At 40.4% G+C, this 15,681-nt stretch overlaps 1 protein-coding gene and 1 long non-coding RNA gene across 8 annotated transcripts in view; one reads left to right on the forward strand and one right to left on the reverse strand.

The window, feature by feature from the left end:
* LOC119818831 overlaps positions 1-15,681 on the forward strand; it is a 62,062-nt gene that overhangs the window by 37,245 nt on the left and 9,136 nt on the right. Inside the window, exons 1-3 of one of the 4 annotated variants that reach the window (XR_005286188.1) lie at positions 1,936-4,347; positions 7,926-8,122; positions 8,591-8,743. This is a non-coding gene — a long non-coding RNA (uncharacterized LOC119818831). Of the gene's footprint in view, positions 1-1,935; positions 4,348-7,925; positions 8,744-15,681 lie in introns of those variants that run through there. The other 3 variants (XR_005286189.1, XR_005286187.1, XR_005286186.1) reach the window with 3 other exon arrangements.
* Dnajc10 (DnaJ heat shock protein family (Hsp40) member C10) overlaps positions 1-15,681 on the reverse strand; it is a 44,975-nt gene that overhangs the window by 5,768 nt on the left and 23,526 nt on the right. For all 4 annotated transcript variants that reach the window (XM_038336625.2, XM_038336627.2, XM_038336624.2 and 1 more), the window contains 9 exons: positions 13,473-13,562; positions 12,699-12,812; positions 10,581-10,695; positions 6,198-6,325; positions 5,871-5,987; positions 3,183-3,284; positions 2,138-2,293; positions 801-934; positions 116-169 (listed from right to left, as the gene is read on the reverse strand). In XM_038336625.2, the coding sequence (XP_038192553.1) occupies positions 116-169; positions 801-934; positions 2,138-2,293; positions 3,183-3,284; positions 5,871-5,987; positions 6,198-6,325; positions 10,581-10,695; positions 12,699-12,812; positions 13,473-13,562 (1,010 nt within the window). The remainder of the gene's footprint in view (positions 1-115; positions 170-800; positions 935-2,137; positions 2,294-3,182; positions 3,285-5,870; positions 5,988-6,197; positions 6,326-10,580; positions 10,696-12,698; positions 12,813-13,472; positions 13,563-15,681) is intronic.

The following is a 15,681-nucleotide window of genomic DNA, read 5'->3' on the forward strand; positions in this document are numbered from 1 at the left end:
AACAGCCTGCCCAAGGGTTTCAAATGCTAGACTTCTAACTCACAGGAAACTGTGCACATGAGAATCCACTGCTCTGAATCAGTATTAGTCAACAGCACGCAGTACAGTTACTCACCCGAGCCCCCAGCTTCTCAGGGAGTAGGCGTCCCTATTCCAGCCGTTGTAACTACTGAAAGAAGGAAAGAGAATACAAAGCTGTAGACAGTATTGTCTATTACTGGATATGGTCAAGAAACAATCATACTGTAGCAATTAAAAAAAAAGTGTTGACTAGTTAATGTAACCGAGTGTCTCTTCCCAGAAAGTATATTAAGAGTTATATGACTTCAAATATATTTTTCGTAAGTACCCCCCCAATTAACCCAGAACTGTATGTGATTTTGTGATTCTCCATAGCTCATTCTTGCATTTTTTTCAAGAGATTCATGGCTCAATCTTTACTTCTTAATAGTGATTGTGTTTTGTTTTTTGAATACCTACTTAGTATAGAATGGGTGTACATTAGGGCAGTCCACAAAGTCTGATGTGGTGAGTTCCTTCTCTGCAGCAGGACCGTACGACTCCTCCCCACCAAGCGTGAGGACCACTGCAAATGATGCAGGCCAGGACGGGATGGGAGCGGGGCCAGCAAGGACTTAACAAGCCTGAGTCCTTTCTCTCCCAGCATCTTGACCAGAACGTAACTAGCTTTACTGTTCAGTTCCCTCATCATCCGGTGTGGCTCACCCAATCACATATGCTGGGCTAACTGTATAACCAAGGATTTTAAGAGATGTCTTCAAATTTGAGAGAATACTTACTGGTACTGGTAAGCTTTATTTGACTTTTGGGGATAAAATCTTATCTCGGGGTATCTCTGAACATTTTCTTGGGTACAAAAAGAATGATACTGCTGGCAGTCCACACTGCCTACACTGATCAGTCCAGTTAATGTCTACAAAAGAACAAAGTCAACACATGGGTCAACGACTGGAGTAAAAATTCTCTATAACTTTAAAGTACAAAAAAAAATTATGTGTATGAAAGTTCTGCCTCCATTTTGTGTACCATGTGTGTGCACTGCTCTTGGAGGGTAGAGAGGGCACTGGAAGCCCTGGATCTGGAATTAAGATGGGAGAGAGCACTGAGTTGTCTCTAAGAAGCCAGTGTTCCTAACTGTACAGCCCTCATGACAACTTTTGTATGTGTTAAATAATCATTATAATTTTATTATTTATCAGGGCCACAGGAACAATGATAAAGATTTGAAATATGCCATTTAAACTAATAAATTTATACTTTATAATTTTTAAAGTAATTAAGAACTTCCCATAGTTATTGCAGATGAAATAACTGGATCATTGACCATGTGGGAAAATATGCATTTCAAAATTTCAATGCTAGTAGCCAAAACATAATCTAGTACTTTTCAAATATATTATTCTCTAAAATTGTTTTTATTGAGCTACATATGTTTTTCCTCTCCCCTCCCCTTCTATCTTCTCCCATGGTCCCCATGCTCGCAATCAAATATATTTTTTTCTAATGGAGGTAAGCATTGTCTGACTCACATTTTGTTTTTAACATTTAATATGTATTTTGATGCTTTTTTGATAAGATACATTAACTCTGTTTATTTTTCATTGCGGGATAAATAAGAACTACTGATTTCATTTTCCATTCTAGTATTTAAATAATTTGCTTTCATTCAGTAATTTATAACAGTGTTTATAGGAAATTTTATGTCTTACTGTTTGAGCTTATGTTCTGTTTTGCTTAGTTTTAGTTTGTCTATTTTAAAGACAGAGCAGGCATCTTTGTGCCCAGGATAATCTTTGACTCCGATCCTTCTGGGTCAGCGTTCTGAACGCCAGCACCACCACACTTCCTGACTAAGGCTGCTTATGTTTAAGACCCACAATATTGTGAGGAAATGTTATCTGTAAGCTCTAAAAATAAAATGACAGAAAAATGTAAACAGGAAATGAAGATGACCTCAGGGCTAACACAGGCAGTATCTGGTCAGAGCGCATCAGACGGTTCAGTTAGTAGGCTGGAACAGCGGTGGGTCTGTATAAATCATCTACTTATAGGTTTATCACCTCGGTTTAAAGTAACTGTGAAGCAAACGTTCTCAGCAAGCATGGCGTTACTATACCCGGGCCATTCGTTTCCACTCCGGCATTAGGACCTGACAGGGATGGCACCACGGAGAATAGAAATCGACCATCCAGACTTCGTCGTGCTTTCTCTGTCTGACGAGCTCATTGAAAGTGGTGGGTGTCAGAGAGACCACTGAAGGGTTTCTCAGATCCTAAAAAGAAAAAAATTATATATATACCAAGTTTTTCATGTACTTCTGGCTAGTTGCTGGGGTATGTCATTTAGAAAGTTCCTATTTTTGAGAAATCAAAAGGACACTTAAGAGATATTTAAAAGAAATCTATCATGGATTGCTTTAAAAAGTGAATTACCAAATTTATTAAGTTTGGATTTTGCCCATCAGTTTTCTTAGAAGACATTTTCACATTGGCACTGAAATCCCTGGAGGCTGGGAAACCACATAAACAGAGCATATCATCAAGTTCTGGGAGTAATCCGATAGTACACAGGCCTGCTAATGCTATTATATACTAAACATATCTAATATGTTTAGAAATAACCACTTAATTACTAACACAAAGCCTACTACTATTATTTTTTGGTATTTAAATAGAGGAGCTATACACCTTTCTTGAGACTGTATATTCCGAATGCAGTTTTAGGAGAGCCCCAGGCCTGTATCGCAGTAATTTACACACTAGTTTTCTAGGACAGATGGATACGACAGAGTAGAATGGACACCAGTGGACAGAAGCCCCTGTGATGGTCCAGTCAAGACTGAAAGAGCACCATGGAGATGCTGTGGATGCAGGCACTTCCGTGCCAACAATGCCTGGCCTTCTGCATTGAGAGGAAACAGGCAAATGGTGACAGGCTTCACGGGAAATTCTAATCTCATGTATTCAGTAGCAGTGTCTCCCATATACAAGACACCATAGTAGGTAACAACAACAAAACAGAACCGAAGGCTTAAATTTAAAAAAAAAATTTTTTTTCACAAAAACAGTCTTCTGGCACAAAAATAGTAAGTCCTAACACAGTTATCCAAAGTACACATGTAAACAGAAAGACTTCTAGCCACAGTCTCCAGCTGAAAATACCTCTATGAATTCCAAGATTTGTTCCGCAGAGTGGTGCCCTTCATACTCATGTATGCTGGACTGGTTGAATACCACTGTCGTTGGATAAGCTTGGATGTTATACTGTGAGGAAGAAGAAATTCATACATTTCACCCATCTTTTGTTTCAATTCCATACAAATCATTTTAGATATTTTATGTGCATGGGAGTTTTGCCGGAATGTACATATATGCACCATGTGCTTCTTGGTGCTGCAGGAGGTCAGAAGCGGGTGTCTGATCCTGGAACTGGACTTACAGGTAGCTGTTTTCATCATGTGGGTGCAGAAAACCGAACCTGGGTTCTCAGTAAGACCCAGAGGTAAATGTTCTTAACTGCTGAGCCATACCTTTTAATAGGACTCTATACCTTTTAATAGGACTGTAAAAATCTACTGCTGTCTTCTTGGTGATGGAAGAGAAGAATGTACAACAAATTTAACAAAGGCAACACATTAGAGCTTGTACTGATGGAGCAAATCATTATTTGTTAAAGTCCAATGGCACCAAAACACGGGAAGTGAGCCAGAGAAATTGATTAGTATGCTCTTCGTCTATTTGCCCTCTTCAAACTCGGAAGGAGGAGACTGAGAAGACCCATGGGTCTCTTTGTCTCACGACAGTACTGGGGTCAACCTAATGGGAGGTGAGCACCACCGTAGAACAGCAAGAATAAATGAACACGACTGTATTTTGTATTTCTTAGTGTAATGCTCTAAGAAAATGGTCATTTTATTCTTTACTCAAGACAGTTCTTGTGTAAAATATTTAATTCCTTCTTCACAGTAAACACGGGCACTAGCATTTTGTAGTTTTAAGGTACAAAGTGATTTCCCCACCTATGGACGTGTGATCCGCTGTAGCTGATCTACGGCTCCTCAAGTTGGTAAGAACCCATTAGTAAATAGAAAATTTTAAGATTCATAATTCTAGAAAAATTAGCAACATTATGAAGTTTTGAAAATGTGTGAATTCAAAGCATTTAGTAAGTTAAGAGACTAGCTAAAACTTTACAAGTTCGTATTGTCTGCTGTGCTCTAGCCACATACAATCTCACTAGTTAACATTACCAGACCTACCTTACAGACCTGGTAAACCAACTGGAGGATGCGCATGAATGATGTACATGAATGAAGGCTTACTTCAGGTGAGTGTACTGTATTTTTAATCCTTACATTTTTAATCCTTACACTTAATTGTTGATAACGCAGTTATTTTGATATAAAATATAGAAAAACCGAACGGTTCAAGATGAATTACCTTTACGATGGTTTTGCACCTTTGATTGGCATTTACTTTCCAAATTACACAAAGGACAAAAGATACTAAGGGCTCTTTTATTTATTTATTTATTTTTTAAAAAATGTATACAATATTCTGTCTGTGTGTATGCCTGTAGGCCAGAAGAGGGAAGCAGACCTCATTACAGATGGTTGTGAGCCACCACATGGTTGCCGGGAACTGAACTCAGGACCTTTCTTTGGAAGAGCAGGCAACGCTATTAACCTCTGAGCCATTTCTCCAGCCCCTATTTATTTCTTTAAAACAGACAAACAGCTCCCCCAACTTAATTTCAAACACACTAAAACTATGAGAATAACCTCATAAATACCTATACATTTTCCCTCACTAATACTAATAACTAGTTATTAGTAATACTGGCTTGTTGTTGACACCATTTTCCTTGCCCCTACTCCTCCCCAATCTGCTGAAATTAGTGGGTGTCAAATCTGCTGGTATTTTAAAATTCACTACATCTACATTATCTTCAAGCAGAACACTGTACTGTTTTGAGTAAGACTTTTCTGGATTTTTATCATACTTAATTGCTGTTATGTAATCTGCCCTTTTCCTTCTATATTCTATTTTTTAAGATTTTGTCTTTCTCCGTGCTGGGGCTTGAACCCACGAGTTAGACATGTGGGGCAAGTGCTGCTATCACTGAGCCACACCCGAGCCTGCTTACCCACATGCGATGAGCCAGGGATTTCACCGCACCATTCTGAATATTGTTATATTTATACGTTTCTTCTGTCAAAGGGAAGATATCAAAATTTTGATGTAATTTGTATTTTCTTGAATAATGAAGCCAAACATTTACCTTCTAGTATGTATTAAGAAACAGGTTTTCCTTTTCTTGTCTTTTTTTTAACATTTTATTTTTTGAGTTTAAAGATTCATATTATAGAAAGGAAATAAACTACAATGAATTCACATACCTATGATTACCATCCACTCACGACTACTCTTACATCATCTATACCTCTCCATGTCCGGTTCACTCTTACCCTGTTGATAACAGCCAGAGTATGTTTAATTTACAATGTCATCACCCACGTAGACATACTGCCACTTCCACATCGTAAAAATGAGCGGTTCTTTTAAACCGGTTATCATGCCTGCTCAAATCAAACTACTCAGACTGACAAGTAAAAAGAAATCCAAAGAATAAACTGCAGACACTACTAAAAATATGTTACAAAAGTACAAAGACTTAAAGAAAATAGAAAATTTTGGAAGTATTTTATGACTCAAATAAACACATGCCTGAGTCTGGTAAACAAAGTTGCATACAGACAGCCATTTACAGTTCAACTACAATGACTATTTTGCTGAAACTGTTTCACTATTACTGCCATAACAAGGCTGTTTGAATCCTGGACGTCTTACCATGCTGCAGAGCCCTTCATGAACCGTGCAGTCTAGTGTACCAACTTTGAGCTGGCCATAGAGCAGCGTTGATGCCTTCCGTAACTCTGGCAAAAGAGCTCGACAGGGTGGGCACCACTGGAAGAAAGGAGAGAGCATCATGAGCGAGAGGACAGGAAGGGGACACCTGCACTGTCTCCGCGGAGGGCCGCGGTCTGTCCCTCAGCACCTTCTGCCACAGCCTCCGTCCTGGGAGCGCCCGGAGGAGCAGCAGGGCCCCCAGTTCTAGGACTGATGTTCCAGGTGTAAAGAGGATGCTTTTTGAGATGACAAATAGAAACAGCTCACCGGGGCAAAGAAGTCAACAAGCCATGGTTCCTTGTCACTTGCAGGGAAGTTCTGAGGTCCAAGCGTGGTAACATGGGAATTAACACTTTCTTTGGCAAAAGCAAGTATATCGTATAGAATCTTCTTTCCTATAAATTGAGAGAAATTAAAGTATGTGCTCTCTTTGTATGTACGGAAACATTCTAATTTTAGTACTTAAAATATAAGAAACAAGAGGCCTATGGATGCCCTGTCTCTGGTTGGTTGCTGTGCCGGGAATCCCTTCTACTGGGCATTCTTCTGTTTCCTGGACTAAATGACAAGGCCTCTGAGTAATGCTTTCTCACCTCATAAATACAATAATCCCTTTAGTATTCTCTTGAATTTGAAATATATATTACAAATTGTCCAGTGGAAAAATGTACTTTATATTTGAAACTTCATGTATCTGTTTTAGAATGGGCCACCCTCTCCCCAACCCCTATGTGTTTCTTTTTCATATTCTCAGACTTGGCAGATTGTTATCCAGTTGCCAAATGAGACCACCAGAGGTTGCCTACTTGTTCCCCTATGATTGTGTCCACTCCATCTCTTGCCCCATGCCCCCTGCTACTGCTGTAACAGCCACACTAGTGAATGCACCCATTTTCCTACGGCCACTACAGTCACCCTTAGAAAGCAAGAAATAACAAACTTAAGTGCATTCAATGCTTTGCCACAGCCTGAAGAGCATGCTCCGTGGCTTGGCAGACGACCTTTCTTAACTCTAAGAGACTCCATTTTCCCCAAGTACCTTCTGACTTAATCAGCAGTCAAAATGAAGGTGAGCACTGAGTCAGACACACAGCAGACGGGACAGGTGACCACCAGGTACACATGGAGCGACAGTGGCACTACTCTCCGGCCTCGTTTCTAAGCACCGGAAAGGTGACGATCACTGGTTCTCCCGTTTCACTCAGGCCTTTGCCATTAACACACAACTCAACGTCTTCATTTTTGGCTTACATTTCTCTACTGAAGCCAAGGTATATACTCAACTGTGATCTACACACTCTACTTCCTGTCGACTCCTAATCCTTCCTCACTAAAAGGTCCTATTACTCCAAGTCCAATACACTACATAAAATTAGGACAATTACAGGACTCCTCTCTTAATCACCTATATGCTAACAAAAACTAAATTATACTGAGTTTCTAAAAGGTTTAAACCAGTCTGCTGACCTCTTAGGTACCATCTGTCTATGGCAGTCCTACCCGAAGTGACTAGGCAGCTTCTGCTGTCCCTTCTAACATTGCCTCCCACCTACCCCGGGCCGTGACTTTTCTAAAACCAGGTATCTCCTTGTTTTCTCTTAGGATGAAATTCCAGGGCCTTTCCCCAGAAGATCAGAGATCATCTTTGTCTTAGTCTTCTCTCAACAACGACCTTTCCCATCTTTGAAGTCCTGCTGGCCTAAGATCAACAGGGCTCTCTTTTTATCTTAAGTCTGTAAATAACCAACTGTTTTATCACCTCCTCTACTGGGCAGCCACTGTCTGTACTTTACATCTTAACGTGGCGATTGTTCTTTCAGGGCTTCCTCTAATCTCAGAAGATTGTTCTACCTCAGTAGTAGTACAATCTATACTTACTGAAGCCCAGTTTCCTTCCAAGACAGCTCCAATGCCATTTACTTCACGTAAAAGTGACCACCAGAATACGGGACTGTGATCTCATGTGTTACTTCTGTCTTGCTTTCTCATTTTCAGGTAACTTATTCTGGGATTAGTCAGCGAGCACACTGTTAGCAATCTAGACTGCAGCGCACAGTGAAGAACAAGGCCTCTGGCTCCATGAAGTTTTCTGATTACCCCACAGGCCATGCTGACCATCTACCTTGACTGCAGTGTCACAAGAAACTAGGATGGCTGCTCCCAGGCCGAACCACCAAATGGTTGTTATCTGGGTAAAGATACTACTTCACACTCAAACACTTAACACTGCCCTCTACCTTTCTCCTTTCTCTCTAGTCTCTAAAATTCTTTGGGGCAGAAGTACAGCTCACATCATTTTCTATTTTGTTCTATTCTCTGTATTTTACTTGGGACACAGAGGGGCTGAGTACAAGGTGCAGTACAGTTATTAGCAACATAAAGGGACATGCTTACAGGCTCAGTTGCTTCCTAGAGGACGAGAGTAAGTCTGGAAGGGTAATTTTTGGGGTTTGCTAATATCTGGAGAAGTGGAAAGAGTGACTAACTCAGAAGGCAGAGTCATGTGCGACAGCACAAGGACTGAAGACCACGGTATGTTCAGGAGTCAAAAGTGGGTGAAGCTAAGATTATCCGGGGAGGGGGGCAAAGGTGGGTGACGAGGCTACGAGAACAGCAGAAAGAGGTGTGAAAGCACCCTGACCCTCCAACAACTCTTACAGCTAGAGTTCCTAGACACGCCTGACATAGTCCAGGTGCTGGGGACAGACAGCGAGCAAAACGCAGAGCGGTGGCATGAAAACAGCGCGCTGGGTGCCGAGTGCAGACGAGAAGAAAGTACACCCGTAGACGGACGAGGGGGGAACATCTCACAGGTAACCTATGTCACTCCAACTGGGGAGAGGTGTAACTTAGCACTACAGAGGCCGAGGCAGGGAGACTGCAAGTTCAAGGCCAGTTTGAGCTTCAGGTACAGAGTTCAGGCCAGCATGGCTCAGAATATAACCTATCTTGCTGTGAGGCTCTAACAGAGAGGTCTTAGAGTTGTTAGTCCCTTGTGTGTGCCTATGCTGGGGGCAAGTTATTTAACACTTCTGCTCTTCACTGGGAGCTGTGATCTGACAATGCTTGTCCTGTGGTCAGGGTTGTCCTGTCACATCTTTGCTCACGGTTCCTTTAGCCCAGGGTTCTCAGCCTCCCTAATGCTGCCTTTTAATACAACTCCTTATGTCCTTGTGACCCCCAATCATCAAATTATTTTTGTTGCTACCTCATAACTGTGATTTTGCTACTGTAATGAATCATAATGTAAATACTTTTAGAGACAGAAATCTACCAAGGGGGTCACGACCCACAGCTTTAAGCTAAAGGGCCCTACTTCTTTTACTTCTGTAATTGCTTTAAGCAGCTAAGCAGTTCATGCTCAATTCACACGCTGCCACTGACCTATGACAAGGACAAGCCCCTGGGTCTTGTTCAGATTTGCATAGTGGCCACTGAGCATCTGTCACATTCTCCCTAGAGAGCTCTCCTGTCCCTATCACACTGTTGTCCAGACTTCTTGAGAACACAGCTACTGTCGTTTGAGTACGAATGGTCCTCACAGGCTCACATATTTGAATATTTAGTTTCCAACTGATGGAACTGTTTGGGAAAGATTAGGAAGCGTGGCCTTATGGAGGTGTGTCACTAGCGGTGGGCTTTGAGGTGTCAAAAGCTCACACCAGGCCCAGTCTCTTTCTTCCTCCAACTTGTACATCAGATGTGAACTCTTGGGGTATCTCTAGCACTATGACTACCAACCTGCTGCCTGCCCTTGTCATGATGGTCATGGCTAACCCTCTCAGACTGTAAGCAAGGAAATTAAATGCTCTCTCTTCTAAGCTGCACTGGTCATGGTGTCTCTTTAGAGAAACAGAAGAGCATCTAAGCCAAGAGTTCCTGTCTTGCAGCTCTATACCTCATACTAAGAGAGAAGAGATAACAGGGGAGACTCAAGAAAGAAGCCTCTGCTGGGTCAGATCTGCTACTCATCTAACTGCACGTCTTTCAGAACATCAGAGAAAGCAGCTAATGAGGTCTGAGCTCTCAGGCAGGCAGGGCTACCATTAGCTGAGAGAGGGTGAGATGGGGGCCACAGCGGGTGCTTGCTTTGCCAATAAATCCCCACACGGTGATGGGCCACCCTCAGATTGTTAGCTGAAATAGTTATCAAAATGTTAAAAAAGACCTTCAAAAGAATAAGCATAATAAAATTATTAACTATATAATTAAAATCTCTCTCTACATATTTGCTAGTGAGAAAATTCTTGACAATAATTGTGTCCACAAAATATAAATCACAGTTAGAATATTTCTATTTGAAAGCTAAGATGCGTTTCTGTGACTTTCCTAGTCTCATTGGGATGGTGGTCCCCAGGTGGTGGTGCTGTTTGGGGAGGCTTAGAGGTGTGGCCTTCCTGGAGGAAATGTGTCACCACCATAGACTTAAAGAGTTCAAAGCCTCATTCCCAGTGTGTATGGCTTCCCGCTGCAGTTCAGCCGTGAGCTCTCAGCTGTTTCTGCTGCATGCCTGTTGCTGCCTTGTTTGCCTGCAGTGATAGTGATGGCCCTTTACCCCTCTGGAATATAAGCTCATATAAGCCCTTTCTCCTCAAACCTGCCTTGGTCATGGTGTTTCAGCAGCAAGAGAAAAGTAACTAGCACACTAACCATGGTGGATCTCATACTCTTTGGTTCCTTGTCCTTTAAACACTGCTAGGCAGGGCTGGAAAACGTAGAGATCAGAGCAGACGCCCGGTGCAGAGGAGCAGTCAAACCTTCCAACCTGGAAAGTAGAACACGGAATTGGATAAAACACATTTTATACCATTTTTTAAATCTCCATACAACTATCTCCAAATAACACTAGAAGTCAATGGGTTATAAAATGAAGGGACAAGAATGGTTCATTTACATTTAATACTGAGTTCAATAAAGAATGCTTCCCTAGACAATGTAGAAACCTGCAAGAAATTCCCAAGAAAATGTGAATTTCTTTAAGAAAAATATTCTTGAATAGAACATAGGGGCTATTTCATTTTGTGGTAGAGCAAAGGTAACTTTGCAAGCGAGGCACTTCAAAAAATAATGTAGAAAAAGAATGTTCCAGTGTCAAAGAAAACAGCACAAATAACACAAGCAAATGATAGACCAAGGAGGAAAATGTGGTATTTAAGACAAAGAGCCATTAAAAATAGTATTAATCAGATGGACAAACATCTGACCAGGAAGAAAGATGAACCAGGACTATGAACAGAAAGAGAAGAATGTGACTCAAAAATTACATTCAGAGGCCTGGAGAGACAGCTCAATTAGTAAACTGTGGCTGGACAACCACGTAGACCTGAGTTCAGTATCCAGTATCATGCTAAAAACAACACAGAGAGCCAGTGGTGATGGTGGTGGCGCAGGCCTTTAATCTCAGCACTCAGGCAGAGGCAGGCGGATCTCTGTGAGAGAGGCCAGCCTGTCCTACAAGAGCGAGTTCCAAGACAGGCTCCAAAGCTACAGAGAAACCGTATCTCGATAAACAAAAACAAAACAAACAAAAACCAACCAACCAACAGGAACAACAAAGAGGCTGTAGCTTGAAATGCAGCAAGGAGAGGTGTACAGAGAGTTTGGAGGGAGGAAAGGGAAAGAGGAAATAGTGTAACTAATCTCAAAGACAAATCAAACAACAATAAAACCTGGGACAGGGATCTGCACCTCTGGTCCCAGGGAGGGACAGGGAGGGACAAAAGGATGGCTGGGGCTTATAGCTCAAGTGGCAAATCTGAGGTTCCGTGAGACACCATTTCAGAAATGAGGTTGACAGTGACTGACATACAATGCTGACTTCTGGTCTCCACACCTAGTTATGTATATAGGACTGTATTCACAATCATTACTATTTAGGGACTGCCACTAATAAGTATCCCTTTCATCAACACCACAGCAGACTCTCAAGTCACACACAAGTATTGACAACTAGTATATGCAGCTCCTCAGACTACAATAAAGTGCAATCAAGACAAACGATGGGAACAAATATATACATGGACAATGAACAGAATAATCCATGTGCTATTTAAGAAATGTTAAAGGAAAGGAAAATGCTCTGCAGTGGGCATGGTAGCAGAGCCTACAATTCCAGGACTCAGGAGAGAGGTGGGGATGAGTTCCAGGACACTACAGCTAGGTCCTATTTCCTTAAAGCAAATGACAAGGTGAACTAACAGACCAAAATCAGGGGCACAACAGTAAGGGTCTAAGCATTAAGTCTCTACACCAAAAGGTATCAGTTAGGGGGCTGGAGAGATGGCTCAGAGGTTAAGAGAGCTGGCTTTACTTCCAAAGGTCCTGAGTTCAATTCCCAGCAACCACATGGTGGCTCACAACCATCTGTAATGAAATGTGCTGCCTTCTTCTGGCCTGCAGGGACATATGCAGGCAGACCACTGTATACTTAATAAATAAATCTTTAAAAAAAATTATCAGTAAGAAAACTGAACACGCACTTCCGGGACTGCAGACTCTGTGTGGCCCAGGTGGGCCTCTCTCTAACTAGTTCAGGATGACCACGAACGTCTGACCCTCCTGCTTTGACAAGGATCACAAATCTGCGCTACTGCCAGGTTTATGCACTACCGGGATCCAACTCAGAGCCTCATGCACACCGTATGAGCTCTCTACCAACCAATTATATCCACAGACACTAAAGCTATTTGTGCAGAGAGAAAAGAATTGACAAACAAGACAGACAAACAAGGATGCCCACAAGCTAGGCAAAGTATGTTTTTTTCTTACTTGAATATGCTCATTTTTAAGCAGAGTTTTTAGTTTTTTCAATTCAGGATCATTTACATTTTCATTTTTTCCAAAATGAAAAAATACGAGCCAGCGATGGTGCGCCAAACGATCCTGACGAGACAAGAAGGAACAAGGTCAGCAAAGGGGCGAGGGATCCAGTGTTCATTTCTCTGACATAAAATAAACGCTAGCTACCCTCCTTGTTAATTCAAAGTCTTCTCAAATCCAGTCACTGTTCTCTTGAAGTCAGGAGTAACAACACTCTGTAGAGTACACGGTAAGAGATAGGTCACTGAGTCAGAAAGCTTAAAGCAAGGGCTGTTCCAAGAAAAGAATATGACTTTAATGACTTAGGTAGGGCTGAAGAAATCATATGTTTTAGGTTTAATAAAATATTTGGTAAAGATACTAAATCCAGCGCTAAGTAATGAACAGATTAAAGGGTCTGAGTCTGCTACTGCCTGCACACTGTGAACACTCTGGGAAGATGCGCCCTAATCCCAGTGAACAACAGCTGTGCACTCAGACCGAGGCTGCTTTGTCATCCGTATCCTGCCTTGCTGGTCCTCTCAAAGCTCAGTTTCAGGGATACAGAGATCTTCTGAATTAGAAACACTCCAATTTCTGTAATCAGAATTATCCCAGAATTGACTAATATATAATCCTTCAAAACTGCTATTTTTGATTCCCCCTAGCAACAAATAAATTATATTGTTAACATATTAAGAATTGCGATGTTGCCAACATTTATTATTACTGTAAAAGCATTACCTCTAATTTATTTGCTGGAAGCAGTTCGAAGTCTGGAAGATGATGCATGATTTCCATGTATATTTCCTTAGCATCCAATGAATTAAGGAACTAGAACAAATGAACCATATTGTAAACTTTCTAAGTACATTCTCATTTATTGTATTTGACATCTTATTACAACTTCTACAGGTTAAGGTGTAAGAATAAGTTTTAACAACCAAGGAAATTAAGCAGTTTTTCAAATTATTCCAAATGAGACTGTTTGAAAAGTACGCCATATTTTGGTAACAACTAAAGATATTGTATAACTGGACTTTTTTCAATTAAAAAAATCTATTAGTATGCATGTGTGTGCACACCTACCACACATGTATAGAGAGGCTAGAGGACACTGTGGAGCTAGTATGTCCTAGTGCCATTACATAGGCTCCACACAGCTACATGGGTCACCAGTCACTAGCCTTGTGTAGGAAGACTCTTTACTGAAATATCTTTTCAGAATTCCAGAAAGTTAGGCTGTTTCTTTTTAATATTTATTTATTATGTATACAATATTCTGTGTGTATGCCTGGAGGCCAGAAGAGGGCACCAGACCCCATTACAGATGGTTGTGAGCCACCATGTGGTTGCTGGGAATTGAACTCAGGACCTTTGGAAGAGCAGGCAATGCTCTTAACCTCTGAGCCATCTCTCCAGCCCATTCTTTTTTTTTCTTTTTAAAAAATAATTATGTAAACAAATTATGAGTTGTTAATTCAATAAGTAAAATTTTCTGTGGTAATCCTCTCTGCAATCTGAAGTGAATTCTACAACATCAGGAAAACATGCTTGCTTAATTTCAGTTCTAACCACATTTTACACAATGTCCACACTTTAGTCTCTTAGGATTTTTAATATTAAAACACTTCTAATATTACATTATTTCTATCAATAAGTACTTAGAGCTGGAAAAAAACGATTATGGATGTTTTAGAAAACCAAATCCCATAGGTATGAATTTTAAAAAGCAAAAAACATACAGACAAAAATTTCAAACATGCCCAAAAGTCAAATCTCTGCTTTAAAACAAAATGTTCACAGGAGGCAAGCACACCGCCCCTCACACCTCCTTCACCTCCGCCTGTACTTTATCCTAGAACTTGGTGTCATCAACGGAGCATATGTAGCAAAGAATGCAGCAGGAGAATGTACAGGGTGTTAACCATAGTGTTAGTACATATCTTTACAGCTACTCAACCGTTTATGTCTAATAATTAAAACGTTACTTAACTTGAAAACTCAGCTTTCTTCTCAATTTCTTAAATGTGCTTCTATATTAAAAATTATACTAAAATTTGTTAAAATTTCCTTTAAATTATTTTTCTGTGTGTTTGCCTGAATTTATGTATGTATACGGAATGGAATGCATACCCGTTGCTAGAGTGGGCCACAAGAGGACATCAGATCCCCTGTGACTACAGTTAGCACCCAAGGTGGCTCACAACTGCCTAAGAACTAAACCTGGGTCCTCTAGAAGAGCAGCAATGCTTACCTTTACAATCCTGCATAAATATTCTTATATAAAATATATTTTTTTTGGCTAGGGAGTAGACAGCAATCTGGCAATATGAGCTGGGGAAATTTGCAAGTATCCCCCTTCAAAATGATACTTTAAGAAGTACACAAGATGAACATGCAAGATTGTACAACACTGCTTACAGCCATGAAAGTATATATACAAATAAATATCTCAAAACAGGATGCACTAATCTAAGTATGTCATAATTAGTAGATTATATTCAGGAATTATTTCTAAAAAGATGTGTGGATATTTTAAAATAAGGTAATATAAAATGAATAATTAAAAATAATTCAAATATAGTCAAATCTTTCTGATACAGTGATAAAAACTATCCCGTACTTGATTCCATTTATAAAAAGAAAATCCCGCCTGTACCTATTCATTTCATGTGTCCACACTGATTGAACATGTATGTACATACACAAGCATTCTATATATTTGGCATTTGTCAACAAATAAGCTCAAACTTAAAATACAAACTACAATAATGTAAGAGAAAACCAATAAGACATATAAACAAATCATGGTGTACCATACATAAAAGACATAAGAGAAAACATAAAGCTGGGAGGAAAAAGGGGTGGAGAGGAGATATGATCCAAACGTTCTTTGCATGTATGAATATTAAATATAAACAGAAAAAGAAAAAATAGGTTATTTTAGCCT

This window comes from Arvicola amphibius, chromosome 7 (assembly GCF_903992535.2).
Source record: "Arvicola amphibius chromosome 7, mArvAmp1.2, whole genome shotgun sequence".
Classification (NCBI taxonomy): Eukaryota; Metazoa; Chordata; class Mammalia; order Rodentia; family Cricetidae; genus Arvicola; species Arvicola amphibius.